Source organism: Paralichthys olivaceus, chromosome 13 (genome assembly GCF_024713975.1).
Source record: "Paralichthys olivaceus isolate ysfri-2021 chromosome 13, ASM2471397v2, whole genome shotgun sequence".
Classification (NCBI taxonomy): Eukaryota; Metazoa; Chordata; class Actinopteri; order Pleuronectiformes; family Paralichthyidae; genus Paralichthys; species Paralichthys olivaceus.
This window is the reverse complement of record NC_091105.1, coordinates 7,888,438-7,909,105: the sequence shown is the minus strand read 5'-3', so window position 1 is coordinate 7,909,105 and position 20,668 is coordinate 7,888,438. Positions and strand designations below refer to the sequence as shown.

Below are 20,668 nucleotides of genomic sequence, written 5' to 3'. Positions count from 1 at the left end.
CAGTAGTATATGTTTATCTTCAGGGAACAGACTGCAATCGAGCTTCCTCGCTGTGCCACAGGCGTAATCTATTTTAAATGAACCTCTTATTGCCCTGCGAGCGCCCAAGTCTAATAAATTATACACAATATACTGTTCTTTAACGTGAGAGATAAGTATTGTTAAAGGTCACTTTGCTGCATCCAGTGAAAATATATAGGACGTGTCCCTTTGAGTAAGTGACACAAAAAGTTTCTGGCACCAATAAACCACTGTCCAATGACAAATGCAGCATCTCCTTCTAATACATACACACACGTGCACACCCACTCTCTGTCACTCACTGACAAACACGCTCACACTCTCACCCTCTCTCTAATTTCCCCTGTGTCTCTGCAGTGAGCTCACTGCAGTGCGACTCCCCTCTCTCCCCTCTCGACACCCTCCATATAATAGAATATCGATCGCTCGCCTTTGCCGCAGTGTGTAAGCGAGTGTGTGTGTCTGACTAGGGCCCTCCAAGGTCATCACCATGGCAACCTGAGCATGGGGGTGCTCTCGCTGCGCTGTCACAGACCACAGGTCACGGGGGTCACATGAAACGGGGGACAAGAGGGGGACCGTAGGGGGGGACGAGAGGGGGTTGGTGAGCGCTGCAGTGTTGTGTACTACAGACAGAGAAGAGGAGCCAGGAGTATTTGAACTGTCCTACTCCACTGTGTATTCAGACCCGAGCAGAATAAAGAAGAAATGTACAAACTAAGTGCAGAGGGCCACTGGGTTCAATGCAACTCCTGTCAAACATGTAGAAACACGAGTCAACTGTACACTGATTAATAAGATGCTACAATAACAAAGAACTGGACACAGTGAGGTACTTTACATCAGGGATTTATTGCACTTCCAAAATGTCATTTAAATACAAAAACACATTGAAATGTAAACAAGTGAATAATGATTTAAATGGTTTAAGGAATGACCTTCAGATCTGAATGTTGTGAGCAGAGTTAGTACCAAATTATTCCCAACATTAAACACAACAATTACTGACCTTTAAGATGTTGTCTTATTAACCTTTGTTAAGTAGCCTCCACCACTTTTTTTTTTTAAATCACTTGAATAAAACATTTAGCTTTTTTGTACATGCTTATTACAAGAGACACATTTTAAAGCTTTAAATGGCACTTTGTCTTTGGAAAATTAGATTTTAGCAGACCTGTGACCATATGCATATTCATTATCTTTACAAAAGAAAAAGACCAAAACTATTTCCCATGACATGTACAGCAGTGAGTACAGCAAAGAGATAAATAAAGATATGTCTCTGCATAAGAACCAAGGAGCAAAAAAGCTGTGTGACAAAAACCAGAGGCCTCCAAGGTTTAAATATATGCAGAGAAAGGCATAGAGTCTGCATGATACTGTGCTTAAATAACAATGTAATTATTTGTGCATGTCGACAGATGTGTATGAATGAGTTTGAAAAAAGCTATACAGTCTGTAACAACAATTATTTCAAAAGGCAAGACAAGATGCATTCTGGATACACTGGAATATGCCATATACAGGGAATACAGGATACACAGACCTATGAGTAGTTTTCCTTCTCAGCTTCCACAATTACAAGGTCAAAGTATAAACTGATCGTTGACCTGCACCTCCTGAGAGTTCAGTCTGCTCCTCACACCGGTTCCATCAAGAGCTCTTCCAAGTCAGAGGACTCCAGTTCACGGAACGCAGCATGAGAGCCAATCACAAACAGCGTCGCTCCTGAGTGGAGACATGACAAATTGAAATAGGGGAATGTGAAGGGGAAGAACAATGAGAAGGGAGGTTTTTGTGTGTTCACACATTGGTGCATTTACCGTTGCTTTAATATATAATTCAACTAACACAGAGATTTTCATTGAATGCAACTGCAGAACTAATGTATTTGATGAATAATATCACACAACCACAGCAGATACAGCTACCTGACAAGCTTTGCAAACATAATATTCCTTCATGTTTGGAAAGAATAACAAATGACAAATACTGCTGGCTGACTTACCCAGAATCCAAAAGACTGCGGCTCCAGCTCCAGCCAACCAGAAAACAGGTAGAGACACAGCTCCAGCCAGACTCATCTGGTGAGGGACAGTCAGCTCTTTGCCTGATTGATGAGATCATTTCCAGATTTAACACATGTCAAAGATTAGAAGTAGTTATCTGATGTCTCATGCAGATTTGGTAAATCGACTTAAAAAAAACCTACTATATTCAAATCTCGTGGATATTCTGTATTTTCTTTTTTTTTAACTGGACCGATTTTTATCAGAAGACACTTATACAGGACTGATATTTTCTAAATTAACTCACCAAGGACAACCAGTTTTGACTCCAGGGATTTGAGGTGGATTATGTAGAAGGCACCAACAAACACAGCCAAGGCAATCAGTAGCATGGGAGAGCTGATACTGAGGAGGGGAAACATTGAGAGTCTGATCAATCTTGTGTTCATTTCAGCAGCAGTAGTTTCAAATTCTGTTTGGTCCTAGATTAATGATTAAATTATTTGTTAATGTTTCAGTCCTGTTTCCTTTACTTTAATACACCCACTGCCAAAATAGACCTCTTAAAAACCCTGCAAACATTTTCAAGAAAGTTCCTATGTGGATGTGAAGCAGAAGCTGTGTGAGTGAGCGGTGGGCAGCAGCAGGTGAAAATGTTCCCACTAACAAAACAGCACAACACAAACGTGTTTTGGCCTCACATGCAGTAGAGGATGAGACCCAGGAAGATGAAGGTGTAGTTGCTGTTGTACGTTTCCACATTTTTCACCACTCTCTGACACAACTCTCCAAAGTTGCGGGGTTTCGAAAACTTGCGTTGGTCCACGAAGCTGGCCCATGGTCGAATGGACACCCGACGCCTGTCGATCCACTCTTTAGCTGAACTGACTGAGAGGCCTTTAGGGAGCCAGAGCCTGTGAAATAAGGCACTAATGAGTGACATCATAGGGAAGTATCAAGGATTTCACCAGTTGCTTATTATCAATTATGTAATTAAATTGAAACTAGAAGTATCTGTAAATGCCTTTGCATGTAGTAACTGTTTATCTGTCGAAGATGGACTATTACAGCTTGTCTGCATTGCAGTTTAATAAATACCAGTAGCAGCATTATTATTACAAATATAATATATATATATATATATATGATAAAATACCACTGGAAATAAAAAACACAAGCCCTTACTTTGCCATTATTCCAGTTCCACCTGTGCCAGTTGGATGAGCGTCATCGGCAGTGAACAGATCTCCAGCTTTGCTGTCCATGTCGACTTGACAGTTCTCCCCCTTTGGCGCTCCAGATGGCATCTAAAGACTGCTACAAAGCAGTAAGTGAATCATTTATCAAACTATTGTACGTAATTGTAAAAGAGCACATTGTGAGGTTATTATAACCCTGGGTGGTTTTGGGTATAAACAAGGGGTTTCGTACAAATGTTTAGACGCAGCAAAGTAAGAAATGATGATGTATGATGCTGTCATAGTCTCAAAACTCTTCATCAACTCCATCAATCACAGCCTCCATTAAACACCAGAAGAATTAAAGCTTTAAAATAGTGATGGGATGCTAGTTTTTTTTCTTAATTACATTTCATGTAAATCTGTTTTTATAATCATCTTCTGGCTAACTAGATAAGTTAGCTTCTTTTTCCTGACACTTTATAAGAGTTAACTACCTTGTTCTTCACAATGTTGAGATGCCCACACCCTTGACTCACACAACACTGAGACACAGTTAGCTTAGCTTAGCTGCAGTGCAATATTTGAATAATGGAAATTTGGGCTTGGTCGCTGCCACATCACTGAACAAGCCGGATATTAAGGAAACTGTTGCCAACAATCGACCATTTAAAATGCATGTGTTGATCAACAACGTTTCTGAGTCACCTCAACACGTCCGGTTACATATGAGAAAATCACGAAGCAGAGTTGTTACGTGGAGCAACTTTGCTGCTTGTTCAAAACATTGTCGTTAGCTTCGGTGCTAACGTTGCGTCTCCTTCAGGCTGCGGCGGATTTAAATGACTTGAGACCTGTGACAGAGAAGAGCAGGGGGGCTGAGACGTGTCAGAGCGGGTACAGTCGATGTAAACACATGTACTCACAGCAGAAGTTTGATGAGCGCGTCTGAAGCGTTTGTTTCTCTTCTGCTTCACGGATGTGATGTGGATGTTATTTCACTTCCTGCTGTCTGGACGTAAAACACTGCCACCTACCGACTGCTCAGAGAACTACCGTCCTCTGCTGCCCTGTTCCATCTGCTCCCACAGCTTCTTTGAGGTTCACAACAAATTGAGTCAAATAAAAACTAATTAAATCTAATGACTCACGTACTACACGTAAAGTTCAGATAATATACTTTACTTTACTTTAAGTCCAGTTACTTCTGTAAATTGAAAATATACCTGGATCACTGATGATTCCCATAAATACATGCTTTTTACTGCAGTACAGCTATTTAACTACTTTAGTTACTTTACAAAGTAAACATTGCATGAGAAAACATATGAACAACTTTTTAAAATATAATAAAATTTATAAAATTTATAACGAACAGTATTTTTTGTAGATTGACAGAAAATGATTTGGTCTCAAACTTTCTGTATTAACTTCGTTAACAGTCCCTTTTGTGTTTAACTGCATAGTTTCCTGGTTACAGTTTCTCAACTGTAACAAATTGCTGCTTTTCATTTCAAAAGTTTTAAGGTTTAGACCCTGAAGGGCAAAACATGCTCCATGCCACTCAATTGATTTTATTGTTAATATTGCTAATTGTAATAATGATACTGTAATGATAAACAGCCTTATTTGTATAGTCCTTTCAAATAAACAGCAAGTTGAAGGCAAACAGTAGGAAACAGTTAAAAGCAAATTGAAGATCACACCACACAATAGTTATTCTCATAAACTTTATTTATGGTTATTCCACACAAGTTTTTATCCAACAGTACTTTAACAGCGTCCTGTTCTTTTCTTCATTTAACTGTTTCTTCTCACACTATCAGTTGTTAGTGAACTCGTCAGTGTGAAACGATTAACGATGAGAGGAAAAGGTTTTTAGCCTCACACGCTGGGACAATAGAGGAGAATCATCTGACCTGGGATCAGCTGTTTTTCTCTCCGTGCTCGTGCCTCACTCAGAGGCGCTCGATGGGAAAATCTGACTCTGGATCAGTGACGTCCAAACGTGACCTGACGTCATCCTGCGGGCGGAGGGCTGTGATTGGCCCGTTCCCTCCTCCAGCTGCTGTTTGGCAGAACGCGGAAATGTGGGAGTTCCCAGCTCAACGTCAACAAACACGGAAGGTGAGCTGTGAAACGCGTTTACGTTAAAAAAGGTGAAACTTACAGAAACAACAGTTTTATTACAGTTTGTCTTGTTCTCAACAAACACAACTCAGGCTCTGTTGGTTTATCGAGGCTCGTCGTAATGTCCGTTAATGTCCGTTCATGTCCGACAAGACAAAATTCTGCCAATACTGAACATTTGTTTGTATTATATATTTTAACATCATATTCAAACCAAGCGTGATATGTGTTGTTATTTCCACTTTGTGTATTTAGCTCGAAATCTTTACGAAGCGACGTTTGTTTGTTTGTTTGTTTGTTGTGTCCTGACGCGTGTTGTTGTTTTTTTTTCCCTCACAGAAACGTGACTGATTACGTAACGTGTCCGAGAGGTAATTTGCTCCACCGGCTGCTGCTGAGGAACGAGCTCCAGCGCCTGTGTCTTCCAGTCGCTTTGGTAGATCTAGTTCAGCCAAGGACGAGGAGACAGTTGTCCCTCTGCTCTGTGTGTTAGCAGACAGCCTCGACCTGCCGCCGACTGAAGGTAGGAGTGCAGAGCTTTGCACAAACAGGCCACCAAACACTGGGAGAACACGTTAGCTTCATGCTACAGCACAGACAGCTGTTTCATCGTGAACGATGCTTTTGTTCGCCTCTCGTCCAAACATCTGCTTTTCAGTTTATAAACAATGAAGTTCACTCACTTTTCAAATCTCAAAAAAATAGACAGACAACATTTCAGGAAGTGGTGGTTGTAAGTAGGTCTGGGAAATATAACAACAATGTTCTCAGTATAATTTTTATTAATAGCAATATAACAAAATATCAATATATATTGACACCAGTAGTGGAGGAAGTACTCATTTCTTGAGTAAGTCACTATGTGAAAGTACAAAGAAACAGACAAAAATGTACTCAAGTAAAACTTTCTTAATTGAGCAAATGTAAGTAAGTGCTTGTTTTTAAATATACTTGAAGTATTAAGGGTAAAAGTACTCGCTGTAATTCTCAGAAAGCAAAGCTACCAAATACTTGATCCATATGCTGTTACCTCCAAACTGAAAAGTTAGACAGTGGGATGTGTATTGTGTAATATAATATTCATGTAATGTATTTTTTTATTTTTTATCCTGAACAGTCTTGGCACAGGTGGGAGGGTAGAGAGAGGCCACAGACAGCCCTCCATCATGGCTGCAGTCCACCACCACAAGTACCCTTTCAGGAACTCACTGTACTGGGATGAAACAGAGTGTCTAAACTACTATGGGATGCTGTCTCTACATGAGGTCATTGAAATAGTCGGTTCTCAACTGACAGAGACTGACATAGAAGTGCTGTCATTCCTTCTGAATGAAGCCTATTCTACACCGCACCCTCTCAATCCAGCAGGCTGGACAGTTGAGCCCTGTGAGGGCGAGTCAGATGACCCGGGAGTGTCCCCGAGTCCTGAGCTGCTAAAGGCATGGAGGCGTATAAAACCTCAGGCCCCCCATCATCCTTTAGTGGTCTCACATAAGCCCAAGAGTGGCCTTGAGCTGTTGCTGGAGCTAGAGAGGCGAGGCTACCTCAGCGATGGCAACCTGGAGCCACTACTGCAACTACTAAGAGTCCTCACCCGTCATGATCTCCTGCCTTTAGTGTCCCACAAGAAAAGGAGGACAGGTGAGGATGAATCTCAGAAGTGCTTCTTATCAGATTTTGAGGTTATGTTGACTGCTATATCTGCTGCCTCTCACTATAATGGCATGTTAGAGATTTTCAGTCATAACAGAATTCTTCCCCACTTCTATGCTGATGATACTTATCTATATTTTTCTATTTTACAGTGTCTCCAGAGAGAACTAGAAGGAGATATGGAACAGAGAGCAGAGAGTTAGCGTGCGTCTCTGGAATGCGTCACAGCTGTAGACAGACAGAAATACCTCTTCCTTATTTCACACCCCAATTGAGAACCGGTAAGTTCACTTTCTGTGTTGCAATTTTTTGTCTAGAAGTATAGCCTTCAGTGTGATTGCAAACATTTTTGTCATAGAGGCGGACTGTTCGAAGCTACTGATTAACATTCTTTAGAGTGATAGCACTTAAAGGTCCAGTGTGTAAGATTTCGGTGAAAGGGATCTATTGGCAGAAATTTAATGTAGAATGATCCTCATGATGTTTTCACGAGTTTGTTTCATCTAAATTGTATGAATTGTAGTTTTCTTTACCCCAGAAAAGATCCTTTATATTTAAATACTTTATATTTACATCGAGGGGACCCTCTCTACGGAGGCCCACCATGTTTTTTACGTTCGCCCAGACTGAACAAACTAAACACCTTTTGAGTTTTTATGACAACTGAAGCTACCACAGGTTCTTTTTCATGTTTGGAAGGTGAGGGTGAGGTTAGGGGTGTTCAGCTGCAACAGGCAATTTCAACATTACATATCACGAAATTCTACACACTGTACTGTTAATGCTTAACAGCCATTGGCTGTTAAAAAATATGATTGGCTCAGTTACAGAATAAATGTAGTTTTGGTGCCTCTACTTATTATGAACTTTTCAACACAGGATGTTTTGATCAGATATCAACAGAAAGTTGGTGGAAATTAACAAAGTAATATGTACGCACAAACACAAAGTTGTTTTTTCCACGCTCATTGTCCTAATGCCATTAACTACTTCCATTCCTGTTCTGTCAGATATTTACGCTCCTATGCCTGGGCTACCCGCTCGCAGAAGGAGGAAGAAAAGGGGAAATGGCTGGAGCCGCAGGCCCAAGAAAACAAGCAGACAGGGGCAGCCACTGCCTCCACCACCACCACCATTTAAAGCATCCTGTGGTAAGAGCAGTTCCTGCATTCTTAACATGTCTTGTTAAGCTTTTCATGTCTTCAGCACCATCACCCACCCCCATTTTCTGTTACAGATAATTTCCCCTTTTTATTAACCATATAAGTTTCGAAATCACATTCAATCCATTAACATCCGCTGCAGCATCAAAACATTTCTGGTTTTCTCTCCTTCATTCTGATGTGTTTGTCTTCACGGACTCTCAGCTTGAGTGAAGGCATTGGCATGCTTAGTCTGAGTTTTCTTTTTTACTTACTGGTATTTATTTGTATATTATTTTGAAATAATCATCCCAAAAAATCTTAAAACACAGAAACCTTGCACACTGATTCCAGAATCTGGAACTCCTTGTGTTGTGGAGCAAAGATTCTGTTGTGAAGAAAAGGGACAAAGTTTGACATATGTCAAACACACTTCAGAAGAAGTAAAACATTTTAATATAATAGAATTTACCTCATATAGCAGCTTGCAATAAACCAGCCACACCAACAGTTTTCTTACCTGACAAATAGACAGTGGAGGGAGTTAACCAGGTGTGTCAGATGGATACATTTCTTGTTATTAACAGTGTCAATGTCAGTGACGCATTCAGCTTGAAAATCTTGACAGCATTAGAACCCAAATGTTTATATTGCTCATATTGCTTGAGTATAAAACCTGTCTGTACAGATAAGCCAGAACTGCAGTGGTTAAAAAAAAAGGAAATGTAATGTCACTTGTTGAATTCAGTGTACATTTTTCATGTCAGCACTTTTGGTCTGCCAACTCAACTTCTTGTCTCATGGCACCAGTACGTCAACACACGTTTTTAACGGTCTGCAGATCCTGACTTTACATCTCAAACACATAAACATTTAAAGTACTCTATTCGACTTTCAGCTTTAGCAAAGAAAACATTCACAACAATTGATTCAACTCTTGGATGCAGACATAAAATGTGAAATATAAATGTCATTGCACTTCCCTTTCATTGGACAGGCATCTTCTTTTTCATTGTCATGCTCTTTACGTTTTGATTTTCAATATCTTCTTAACTGTAACATCAACATTAGCGACATTTTGCCTGTTTCTCAATTTGGTCCCCCTTTGCATTCTTTTCCCCTCATTTCACCTTCTCTCTAACCCATCTAACCATGTTCTGCTGCTGCTGTTCAGAGCGTGGTAGGTTGTCTCTTGTCCTTTTGTCTTCTCTAATAAGTTGCTCTGCTTTAAAGTCAAGCTTGATACAAAGTTGTCACAAGAGCAAACTATCAAACCTCAAACATCTTCCTGGAAAAATACATTAAGAAGTTGTTCAAAACGAAACTGGAAAGCTGCATTGTATAATCAATTATCAATGTCCTGTTCCACGTGTCAACTGTTGCCTGCCTTTTAATCGGCCAATGGTAGTTTATCTCAGCAAAATAAGCTTCAATTTAAATACCAGTTGCTCTTTGTGTGAAGTTTGCTCAATTCATTCATGTAAACGTTGCCAATTGCTTTTTTTGAACGTCCATCATTGGCTTTTGGTCAGAAATACTTATTACAACAAAGTGATTCTAAATTAATTAAAAAAAAAAAAAAAAAGAGAAATCATCTAACAATGAAGACAGCCCCTCTTAGTTATTCAGGATGAGTGATGTACCTGTGACAATAAACATGTTGCTGTCTTGACTTCACATTTGATTTCACCAGGTTGACTCAGGATTGTGACTCAGATCCAGTAACCTAAGACACAATGGATCATGGAGACAGAGGAACAAAACAGTCTGTCACTCCACTCTGTCCATACATACTGCAGTGTGCTCGATCAACTCAGTCATGCGCTCTGTCACAAGTCTGGGCCGATGCCTAAGGTAAAAGAGGCTCTCCCCCTGTTACAACATAGATTGGTGCTGCCACGTTTGTGTATTTGATGCTTGTGTATCATAATGTAGCTGCCCCCTTTCCTGCCCCATCAGAAAACATTATGTGCTCTATAGATCTCTAATGTTAGAGTCTTGCACACTGATGTGGATGAGAAAATATTCTGATTGAGATTCTTTAATTATTTTTTTCTGACAAGGTTTGTTAGTGTCAGTGTTTCACAGAACTGAATCCTCAGCAGCACGCCACAAACATTTCTAAGAAGTCTTCAAAAGGCAAAAATGCCAGAAAACAAAATGTTGTTAATTTGATCCCACCAAAACTATACTAATGGGGAAGTATTTTGCAAATGCCTTTACTTTGTCTGTGGAGAATAACCATGAGAAACCTGACACGTGTTCACAAATATGGCCAATGACTGTGCTTGCTTTGTCTGACAACTTCATGACTAAAGTACAGCAGTTGCTTATATGTAATCCTGTTAGCCTTGTCTTGCATAATATAGTTAAATAGACAATACTTACATGTGTTTGTTGATACACAAACATTTCCAGTGTACTATACAAAATCTCAAAAGCTGTAGAAAACATAGCTGAGGCCAAATTTGTATGCTCACTATGATGTGGTCTGCTCACATTAGAGGGTGGAGTTAATAATTCGACACCAGGTGAACTTCAGCTTTGTCTGAGCTTATAGTTTTAGGATATCTGAGATATATTATACATTTTCCAATTTTCTCTTTCCTCCATTGAGTTATATGGTAAACGGAGGTCTGCAAAGTTAAAAAGCCAAAAGTCTGTGGTAAAGGGAGCTCCTCTACCCTACAGAAAATACCATCATCCTCCTGAAGCTCCTGAAGCACCTTGTCAGTCGTCTGGTTGATACCAAATATTTGCATACTGCGCGCCTCCCTGCTAGTCTGGTGCACTCAACAAAGCCAGATAAAGTGAGAGTGGAGGCTGACCTTGCCACATGGTGAAAGCAGTTGACCAATCACAACAGAGTGGGCCACAATCAGAGCTGACTGGGCTTTAATGGGAGGGCTCCTTTAAGACACAGGAGCTAAAACCAAGTGTTACAGACAGTGTTTGAAAAGAAGAGCTGCAGCAATTGACTGTATGATATGTTTTCTGAACATTAGAGCATGTAAACCTTTTCCAGGAATAACCCAAATTGAAATTATGAACCTGAAATGAGCATACTATGTTAACTTAAAACAAAATATACAAACAAAATATCAAATATGTTAGACATTTTTGTGAAAGTGTCAGTTATCAATGCATGCGGGAAATCTTTTGTGGCCATTCTTCCTCTTCATGGGATTTTCATAAAAGTGGGTGTAAATATCTGTGTCAAGATTTTATTAACTGAAATCCAAATGGCTAATTAAACCAACATGTAAGCCATGTCTGGAGCCTCAACTTAAAAAAATTGTAATTTGGCCCTTTCTGAAGAACTAGCCCAGTATTTCATCTTAGAGTATCTAAAATGGCTGCCAACAGGGCAGAAAGCCCATGTAACCTTTACTCAGGCAGTTCTGAGGAAAATAACCCCACAGTGCTCTGCTGAAGGAAGCTCCTGCTGTATCTTATCTCTGTGCCCCGTGTGAGTCCTGAGTGTGTTTGTCAAGAGGGAGCAGAGATAGATATGGCGGTTCAGTCCAATGCTGGCCCCTAACATTTAAACAGACTTCAAATACTTGTCATGATTTATCTCTCAGATCATTTTCAGTGAAGTGTCTCAATTACATTCTGACAATGACAACGGTACAAATGCCCATAAGGTTTTTGTTACTTCAGCTCAGTCGTAGTTATGTGCAATCTAAATGGGGTGCTTGTGAAGGCCCTTACTTGGTTTAATGTACATCAAAGATTAATGCTCCTGTCAGAGCTTAAATAATGGATTGGTGAGTGTAACGGGATTGGTCAAGGTAAGAGTAGTCCCAAGCATCCCACTTAGACACTGCTGTTATATTGTAGAGCTATAGCAAAGGGATTTCTGAGCTGATGAACTTGTCAGTATCAACTATTGCCCTGACTCAAACCTCATTACAACAAAGAGAAGTGAGTGCTGCTGTTCCATGCCTGCTTGATGTTGAAAAAACAATCCAGTCGACAGATATCCAACCCACTTGTGCTTGTCTCTTTCTCTCTTTCTCTCCTTTCTGTGTTCGCAGTTCTAAACAGACCAACCTGTGTGTCAGAAAAACAGTATCCTTACACACAATGCGAGGGAGAGAACGAATACTAAATGCTCAAACTACGCAAAATGGTACAGAGGGTGAATTTTGTCTATGGGGAAAAGAGAGAGTTCTGTCCGCCTGTCTCTCAATACTCCCCTAACTCTCCACTCTCTCGGTCAGTCGTTCAGCAGAAAAACGGATCGATAAAGAGTTGAAGCTCTCCGTTCCAAGTGACTCCTCGTAAATGGGTACTTAAACTTTTTTTTTTATTTTGGTGGGGTGAGATGGAGGAAGCCAAACGGGCTTGGTGTTTAAAGTGAGAAAATGAAAGCTGTGCTTCCTAATGTCCTGTCTAAGTGGATCTCTCTGTGTCTGATGAAGCGTGAAGTGCTCTGTAACCCTAACAAAATGACTATCACTGTGTTCCTGTGGTTTTAAATGGTCTTCTTCTCACTACCACTATCTCTACCTCCATCCTGCTCAGTATGAAATGGGAAGGCAGACACGGAGACCATGCATAAATGCATTAATTGCATGAAGGGCAGGTGTTTATCATAGCCACAGCCCTAACACAGTGTAATTATTCAAAAGGTGGAAATGTTGACTGCTCCACCTTCATATTTCACCACGTCCATACTGAATATTGTAAAGGGTGTAAAAGTAAAGTGATCGCCAATATTCTGTACCTAGATAAATACTTGATTTGACATCCTGAATAAGCGCATCCTGTCACTGATGTAACAATGCTTGCAGGGACCATATATAGTAAAGAAATGTTTTTCATCCCCTCTCCTTTTTAGTTTTATTCTTTTACAACATTGAATCCATGTGCGATGGATTGTTGACGCAGAAAACCCTTTAATTACTTGATCCATGTGACAACAAACCTGTTCAAATTCTAGGTTATTGTGTTGAACACTTACATGCGAGCCACAGTTCTTTTGCAGACTGCAGCAGGTTTTCCTCAAGGATTTCTCTGCATTTTGCTGCATTCACTGTAGCCTCTACTTTCTCAAGCAATGCAAGTGCCTGCTGTAGAAATGGTTCCACACCATGATGCAGACACCATGATGCAGTACCAGACACTGCACTTCATAATGGAAATAATGTGTTTCCAGGGGTGAGCTCTGATTTGATTATTGCAACCATAGGCCCTGTTCATACCTGGCATTGATATGCCTTTAAGAAGTACATCAGTTCAGACCTGACATTAGAGCCCGTTTCCACATGCATTGTAAGTGGCCACTTGTGATCAGATATCACTTCCCTGCTCCTCCCTGCTGAAAATGAATACGTACATTTCTATTTGCAAGGACCAAGTATATTGGTGTTTTTAATCAGCAGCAGGCTGCAGTGCACTTCCTGTGCCTAGTCTGCTTGTTATTAAAAGAAAAAGAGGAAATCCTTGGTGTGTTCCAAGCCAAAAATTGCCCAAGATATTTGACGCTTTCGTAATATCTCTGGACTATTTGAAATTTTCAGATGTCCTGGACAGCTTATGCGATTTTTTTGAACCAATTGAGCGCTTACTTCCGCTCATGCAGAGGAGGACAGTTGAGAAGGTTGTCTCTCAATGTGGCCCTAGGACACATTCACGTCGTCAAAAAGAATGTGGCCATATGCGTCCCAGACGACGTCTGAACAATCTGATGTGATAGCCTCAAAGTGTCCTCGGTGCATTCACAACTGTACTTAGAGCTTTCCACTTGTGATTGGATCAGCCAAGAAGGATGTAAGCACCAGTTATGAACAGGGCCACAGAGGACAAAGTTCTCAATATCAGTTTTGTTATGCCATAAAACTTATGTCTACTTCTACTAGAACATTTTAGATAACTAATACTTTTTTTCTGCATGATTCTCTGTGTATCGGCATTCCCCTATAAATCAAGGTTGTAAAACAATGAAACATGGAAAAAAAGGGGATGAATAATTGGTGTAGGTTTCAAGTCCTAAGGACGATCATGATCTGTGTTATGACAAGACAACAAAATGTATCAAATCTCTGTTATTATCAATGGACTGAACTTGAGAAACATTATTACAGTCAAAGGTCATATATTTTAAGCATTGTAATAGAAATGTGATTTTTATTTATTTTTATTAAATCACTACAACGTCTTATAAAGGTCTGTAAAATTTCATTTTCTTTCAAGCTGAAGAAAAATATTTTGCCTTCAATTCTTGTAATAGAAATTGATGTTTAAATTTAATGATCTCCTGCAAGTGGGTTTTCAAATGAATGTTGTTTCCAATCCTGCATATTATCTAACATTTGTTAAATCGTATTGATTTAGCGTCCCTTTTGATCCGGGCCTCTGTTTTCGTGGTAATCTAATTACAACCTTATGAAGCACAAATGCAAATAACGGTGTTTGGTTATCACTCGCCTACAAATGTTAAGAGATGCAAAATCAATGCCTTAATTCAACATTTGCATTTCTAATGTTGGCATTTTCCAAACTTAAACCCTCTTGAGTCTCGTGCCATTTCCCGAAGCCCCAGACAAAATATGAATGAAGAATAGGAAGACTCATGAGTTTTCTGCACGCTTGCAATGAAACCTTGATGAGAATGTTCTTAGAAAAATGGATGTCATTGGTAGTAAATACTGTTGACCTCTACTGAAGGGGTTTGAGAGGGAGAGATGGATTTTTGTTGCAGCAAAAGTCATCAGCAGCTGGTTTCCACTCGAAGTTCCAGAATAATGACATGGGGGACGGTCTCAGCGGTGCTCTTGCTCAGCACAGTATGTATCCTCTGATCTTTCTCGCTGTGCTGTTGCATGACCGCCAATCCTGTTAATGCGGAACTGCGGGAGCTATCTGTTGTCAGCATTAAACATGTTGATCAGAATGAATCTGCAGTGTTTTGACACTGGGCCGGAACAAGAAGCCAAGCCAGGGCTTGACACTGAAAAGTTAATTTAAAAAACACTGCATTTGCTCTTTTGACAAGCCTTTATCAAAAGAGAACCTCAAATGTTCTGCTGCACAATTCTCAGAACCATCTTAATCAGCCTATTGGGTCACAATTTCCTTTTTGGAACTCCATGCTCTCAAACTCCTAGTTTATCTCTGCTGAATGTAATGCCCCATGTAGATAATGGGAACTAATTGTCCTTTTATGATTTTGTCTTGTTCCTGTTTTTCTACCCTTTGTTTTGACCCCCCTCCCCTACTGTGGGCCTATCCAATTTGACTTCCACCACCCTTTTACTTTTTACATGACCTTTTCTCATCCTCCTCTCTTCCCCCCTTACCCACTGTGTCTCCCTCATTATTCATGATCTCCCCTCTACTTCACCTACAATTATTTCACCCCTCACCTCTTTTTCCACAACTATTTGCTCCTCCCTCCTCCATTATCAGATGTCCGCCTGCGTGTCCGGGCTGAGTATCTGGAGCATGAGTCGGCACTCCGTGGCAACGTCTCCTCAGACAAGCGGCAGCCGCTGGAGCGGCAGTTCGAGTTGTTCAGCCAAGCCAGCTCGCTGCTGCGCGCCAGAGACCTGGGTTCCATCGTCTGCGACATCAAGTTCACAGAGCTGGACAATCTGGAGGCCTTCTGGAGTGACTACCTGAGTGGAGCTCTGTTGGAGGCCCTGAAGGGAGTCTTCATCACAGACTCACTGAGGATGGCAGCAGGCACAGAGGGTGTGCGCCTGCTGATCAGTGTGGACCAGGATGACTATGAAGAAGGCCGAAAGCTGCTGAGAGCTAGGAGAGAGCAGTCACCATGTATTGGGGGGCGCATAGAGCCTCTTTGGTCTGTGTAGGCCGATAAGACTTTTTGAAATGCATCATATTAAATTTAAAGAATTGAATTGTACATAATGCTATATATAGTTTACTTACAGGCAAATTTGTAAGCATTTATATGGCCTCCTTCTGTGCATGCTATCCATCTAGTAACCACTAGATGGCAGCATGTACCATTTCTTTGTGTTCATCTCAGGCCCCTGCATTTTCAAAATGGTCAGTTTGTAATTCAATCATTTCTGTTATTTGTGACAGGAAAATTCATAATGGATCAATGTGCTTTTCCTTTGGATTCATGCACAGGTGCTACTTTGTAGGACCAGGAAGTCGCAGGAGTTTTCCTCTTTGTCTCAGAAGATCAAGCGGTAAGCCCCACCTCACATAAAAAATGTCAATTAGAAATAGGACACCTGGGCTTCCGCAAAATATAAAAAAATATTAAATTGTGTTGATACTTTCATATTCTAATGGTCAAGGTTGAGACTAAATACACACAAACCATCTTAGTTGGCCACAGTAATATAAACCATTGAGTGCATATTGCCAATTTTGTCCTGGTGTATGCTTGGCCAGTAGGGGATCCAAATTCCAAAATGGCTGAAGAAAATATAAAAAATGTATACCTGAAAAATAATACCTTCAAATGAAAAATAACGTTGTGGACTTAAATAATAATAATAACAAATTGAACTGACACTAATACTAATCCAATCAAAAGTAATAAAAAAAAAAAACAAGTAACCAAGTAACTGCCAGGAAAAGTTTCTGATCATTGCAACATTTTGAGCACAAATGGAAAAGTGGGCTGCTCTCAGTATAAATTGACCTTTGGTCTAACTTCTGAGAATCTAGTCCACACATAAACACCTTGATAACAAACACGAGGATTCTCAGCACTGTGTACCACGATAAACCAACTTGTGATTGCCGTGGTCAGTGGATACGGCAGTTGCCAGTAGATGACAGCAGTGATTAGGGCTAGGTCTCAGCAGACCATGGAGGATTCATCATCACAAGCTTGTCAACAGCAACTCGGATAATGCAATGGTGGCTTGTGTCCAGGCTTCCAGCGAGGCCCCAGCAAGTGCTTCTCTCAGCAAGTAAAGCACAGGACAGTGCGTCGGTCAATAGAAGTGATGTTGGGGAGATCAAAATCAAAAGTGCACATCCCAGCTCCACTCAGCCCTGCTATGTTGGCCCAGTAGAGTGGCTCACGGACAGCTGTCTATTCACCCTGCTGGAACTAATGCCTGGACTTCACTCATAGAAGACGATCAATAAGGCCCCTCACTCTTAAGTCCCTTCATACAGGCACGACTTAAGCAGACAGACTCGCTACTGTCTGAAGTGGAAGGTCCTTCTGGACCAGGCAGAGGGAGGGACAATAGGACAATGGACATTTTTCCATGTTTACTTTTGTGTTTTTGGCACATCAGTTTGTTTGTATTATTCATACGGGGGGTTATTTAATAGAGGACAATATTTGTTAAAAAAATATGCTTTTGGTATAACAGTTCTTTTTTGTGGAAATCTTTGTATGTTAGAAAATATTTCTGGTGAATAATAAAGGGTTGATGGCCTAAAGCTAATGTTGGTGTTGACTTTTTTTTTTATATGTCAGCGTTGCCATAAACGGAGTGTACCCCGCCTCTCACCCAATATCTGCTGAGATTGGCTTCAGCCACCCAGCACCCTTTTAGAGATAATGGCCAAATGGATCTAAAGGTTCATTATATTGTAGCAATGAATGCGTTTACCTATATTTCCCCTTTTTTGCTAACTAGCAGCACTTGTTATATTCTGTCATCCCTGAGCCTCACTGTCTGTGTCTTTGTTATTTTCAACAGTTTTCTAAATTTATATTTTTGCCAGCCTTCCAGCCTCTGTACGTGTATTAGCAGGAACGTGCCCTCTCTCTGCCCCCACACCATTTGAAGAGTTCCATCGAATGCAGGTCACCGTGGATCAGATCCTTAATTATTTCTCTTTGCTCTAAGCTGTCTGCAAGATGACGGTGTAATGAGTGCTTCAAACATCTTATTAAACTACCTGCCCTTGTGCTATTTTTTTCTTCCTTGTGCCATTCAGTTGCTTGAAGGTCTAATTGTAGGGGATGTAATGACACAGCACTGCCGGTTTCCATGTTGAGCTGCATGATTTAAACCATTACAAGCAAATTCACCATTTATTCATTTGAAAAAGTAAAAAAAAATTAGCGCAGTACTTTAAATCATATAATTTTTTTTAAATTGTAAATCTTGCACAAAAAGACAATTAGTTATATTTTAGACACATACATGGCACAAACTGCCAATCAACTAAATAACCAGCATATTTCTGGTCCTCCAAACTGATGTTATATCCATCACACACTAAAAATGACTGCCTAACTTACACCAATATTAAAGACATTTTAAAAGAGCAGTTTACTATAGCTCTAATATTAATGTAAAGATTATTTTAAATATTTTGATTTCCTTTTTCCTCTATCATGTATGTGATACTTTTAGATTGTGAGCTGTATTAATTCTCATTCATTTTGGTCTGCAGCATGAAGATTATGGCCATTTCCCCCTGTTAAAAATATGAGGCTTTCAGTTCCTTACTTGTGCCAACTTGTTTCGAGGATTATGAGTCAATACTAATATGATTCAATAGGCCTGTATTTAATTGATTTCACTGTTGCATTAAGAGATGTTGATGTGTTATGCACAAGTGTTTCGTCCTCATGGTAGTAAGTGAGGCCTTTGACTGATCAGTGCTGCCTCCTTGGACATAATTAAGTCCTCTGATGTAGACCATCACAGTTCAGGAGCACATGAATAAATAATGTAAATGTCGGCTAAAGGGCACGTTGAAAAGCAGCCTCATTTCACTTCTGAGTCTAAGTAATCACTGTGCACTGGCACTGTGATGGGTTTTAGGCAAGCTGAGGTTCAAGGTTAGGTCATTCAGTTGTAGTGATACATAATTTGGAGATGTTTTAAGTACTCTCATCCTTTACAGGCCCAGATCACCTATAATTTGTATTTAACCTATTCACTTCCTTCCTTAACATGGCCTTGTTTGCAGCCTGTGTCCAGGAGGTCATAAACACTGACTGAGCTCTAAATGGCATTTTAGATTGTTACTAAAATATGATTAATACTCAACAACACATGTAAATAAACTGTATATTTCTGTTCATTTTAAACATTTGTTGTTTATTGTATCCTGTGTGCACACAAACTGCAGTCACTAATGCTGTGTAATAAAGTTTAGTAATCAGTTGTTTCTTTCTTAAAAACATCATCATCATTATTAGCCAAGTTAAAAATGTTCTGACCACAACTGCCCTTTCAAAAATGCAGGCAAGTGTCTGTACAAAGTTTTATCATTGACTTGGGAGTTGGGGACTAGTGGAAAACGTGATAGGGCCAATTCTCCCCTATTCAGAGTATGTCTTGTTTGATGGCTGGTTAAACTGCCCCAGGTCTGCCTTGGGGAAAACTGGGATTTTTGAAAGCCCAGTTTTCACCACACCCAGCCTTGAAGCAAGACCAGTGATGTGATGCCCAGTGGGAGAACTGGCCTCTCGTTCAGAGAAGTCTGCTAAACTACAGAGGTCCAACTTAAAAAGATGCCGCCTTGTTCCTCCTCTGTACAATTGCTCCCTCTTGGATGGCACCACCATGAGATATTTGTTTGTCAAAGAAATCTCAGCGCAGATCTGGAGCTCTCAGGAAAATTTTGTTCACAAATATCCAAGAACAAGATCCAGGCAGAACAACGATAGCAAGTCCTTCCCTTCTTTTCCGTCAGGCAGCTGTCTACCAGACAAGTCAGATCTCTGAGGTCTCGTCTCCAACAGGCACTATGTACGATGTATTGGACCCAGTGCTACAACTTCTGGCATTTCTCAAACTCTTTCTTCATCTTCCTTTAAAGTCCCCCTCTGTTTTAAATGAAGTATTTAAACATGTTAACATGTCCACCGTATGTCCTTTACATGATTACAAGATATGTTTTTAATTTTTTAGTATTTCCACCTTAACACTGCAACGTCAGCAAATGCCAGTCAGAAGAAATGAATTCAGAAAGCCAGGGTTTGTGATGTCACAAACCTAAGAAACCAATCCTATCATCCTGTGGGTGGGGCTCAGCTGCAGGAAAAAGCTCCTCAACTGCAGGTGAGCAGCATATTTATACTAATACCCTATTCAGTCATGACATAAGTAAAGGACGGTGTCAAGTTACATTTAAGCTATTTTAAGGCCACAAGGGGAATTTTTTCATGTCAAACTATTTCTTGAAAACTGCTATATGTCCGTTTTCTCTGTGACAGAATGTGGTTTCTTGAGCTGAAGTTGTGTTTTGAGTCCGAGGACAGGATTTGAGTCTGCCAGTAGTAGCAGACCCCAGGATGCTGCCGTCTTCCCAGGCTGAACCGCATCATCACAGCCACAATCCCCACTCGTCTGCAGCCTCCACACAGAGACAGCTTTCAGCCAATAGGCTCCGTCGTTGCCGCACTGATCTACATCCAGGTCAAGGATTCCACAGATGGGGTCAGAGATCACGTTGCTATGGTGATGGAGCTGGGCCAGGACAGTGGCGGTCCTGTGATGCAGTAGACGGGGAACCAAAGCACCAAGGGAAGCAAAAGGTAAACAATGGTCAAATTGATATTGAATGTTTTTTAATGAATCAATGAGTTTCAACACGTGTTTTCACTTTCTCTTACCTTCAC

The 20,668-nt window shown here is 40.4% G+C and overlaps 2 protein-coding genes across 6 annotated transcripts; one reads left to right on the top strand and one right to left on the bottom strand.

The window, feature by feature from the left end:
• Window positions 1–854: 854 nt before the first annotated feature.
• rabac1 (Rab acceptor 1 (prenylated)) lies at window positions 855–4,274 on the bottom strand. 2 transcript variants are annotated; one of them, XM_069537422.1, is made up of 6 exons: window positions 4,135–4,274; window positions 3,216–3,347; window positions 2,732–2,944; window positions 2,338–2,435; window positions 2,030–2,131; window positions 855–1,749 (listed from the first exon to the last, which is right to left on the bottom strand). In XM_069537422.1, exons 2-6 carry the CDS (start codon window positions 3,335–3,337, stop codon window positions 1,661–1,663), a joined length of 624 nt encoding a protein of 207 aa, XP_069393523.1. In that variant the 5' UTR covers window positions 3,338–3,347; window positions 4,135–4,274; the 3' UTR covers window positions 855–1,660. The 2 variants fall into 2 exon arrangements, with proteins under 2 accessions (XP_069393523.1, XP_069393524.1); XM_069537423.1 differs by having other exon boundaries at window positions 3,216–3,344; window positions 4,135–4,272.
• A 920-nt stretch (window positions 4,275–5,194) lies between these two features.
• On the top strand, window positions 5,195–17,528 carry dedd1 (death effector domain-containing 1). 4 transcript variants are annotated; one of them, XM_069537498.1, is made up of 6 exons: window positions 5,195–5,335; window positions 5,678–5,861; window positions 6,467–6,979; window positions 7,144–7,272; window positions 8,002–8,142; window positions 15,550–17,528. In XM_069537498.1, the coding sequence occupies exons 3-6, from the start codon at window positions 6,505–6,507 to the stop codon at window positions 15,954–15,956; spliced, it is 1,152 nt and encodes a 383-aa protein (XP_069393599.1). In that variant the 5' UTR covers window positions 5,195–5,335; window positions 5,678–5,861; window positions 6,467–6,504; the 3' UTR covers window positions 15,957–17,528. The 4 variants fall into 4 exon arrangements, with proteins under 4 accessions (XP_069393599.1, XP_069393596.1, XP_069393595.1 ...); XM_069537495.1 differs by having other exon boundaries at window positions 6,456–6,979; XM_069537494.1 differs by having other exon boundaries at window positions 5,282–5,367; window positions 6,456–6,979.
• Window positions 17,529–20,668: the final 3,140 nt, after the last annotated feature.

Bases quoted from the DNA above. Each gene is read 5' to 3' on its own strand.
- rabac1 (XM_069537422.1), bottom strand. From the start codon at position 3,337: ATGCCATCTGGAGCGCCAAAGGGGGAGAACTGTCAAGTCGACATGGAC. The intron at 2,436-2,731 runs GTGAGGCCAAAA...TCCCCTCCTCAG, and splicing joins GGTCTCATCCTCTACTGCAT to TATCAGCTCTCCCATGCTAC. The intron at 2,132-2,337 runs GTGAGTTAATTT...CTCATCAATCAG, and splicing joins GTCAAAACTGGTTGTCCTTG to GCAAAGAGCTGACTGTCCCT.
- dedd1 (XM_069537498.1), top strand. From the start codon at position 6,505: ATGGCTGCAGTCCACCACCACAAGTACCCTTTCAGGAACTCACTGTAC. The intron at 7,273-8,001 runs GTAAGTTCACTT...CTGTTCTGTCAG, and splicing joins CACACCCCAATTGAGAACCG to ATATTTACGCTCCTATGCCT. The intron at 8,143-15,549 runs GTAAGAGCAGTT...CTCCATTATCAG, and splicing joins ACCATTTAAAGCATCCTGTG to ATGTCCGCCTGCGTGTCCGG.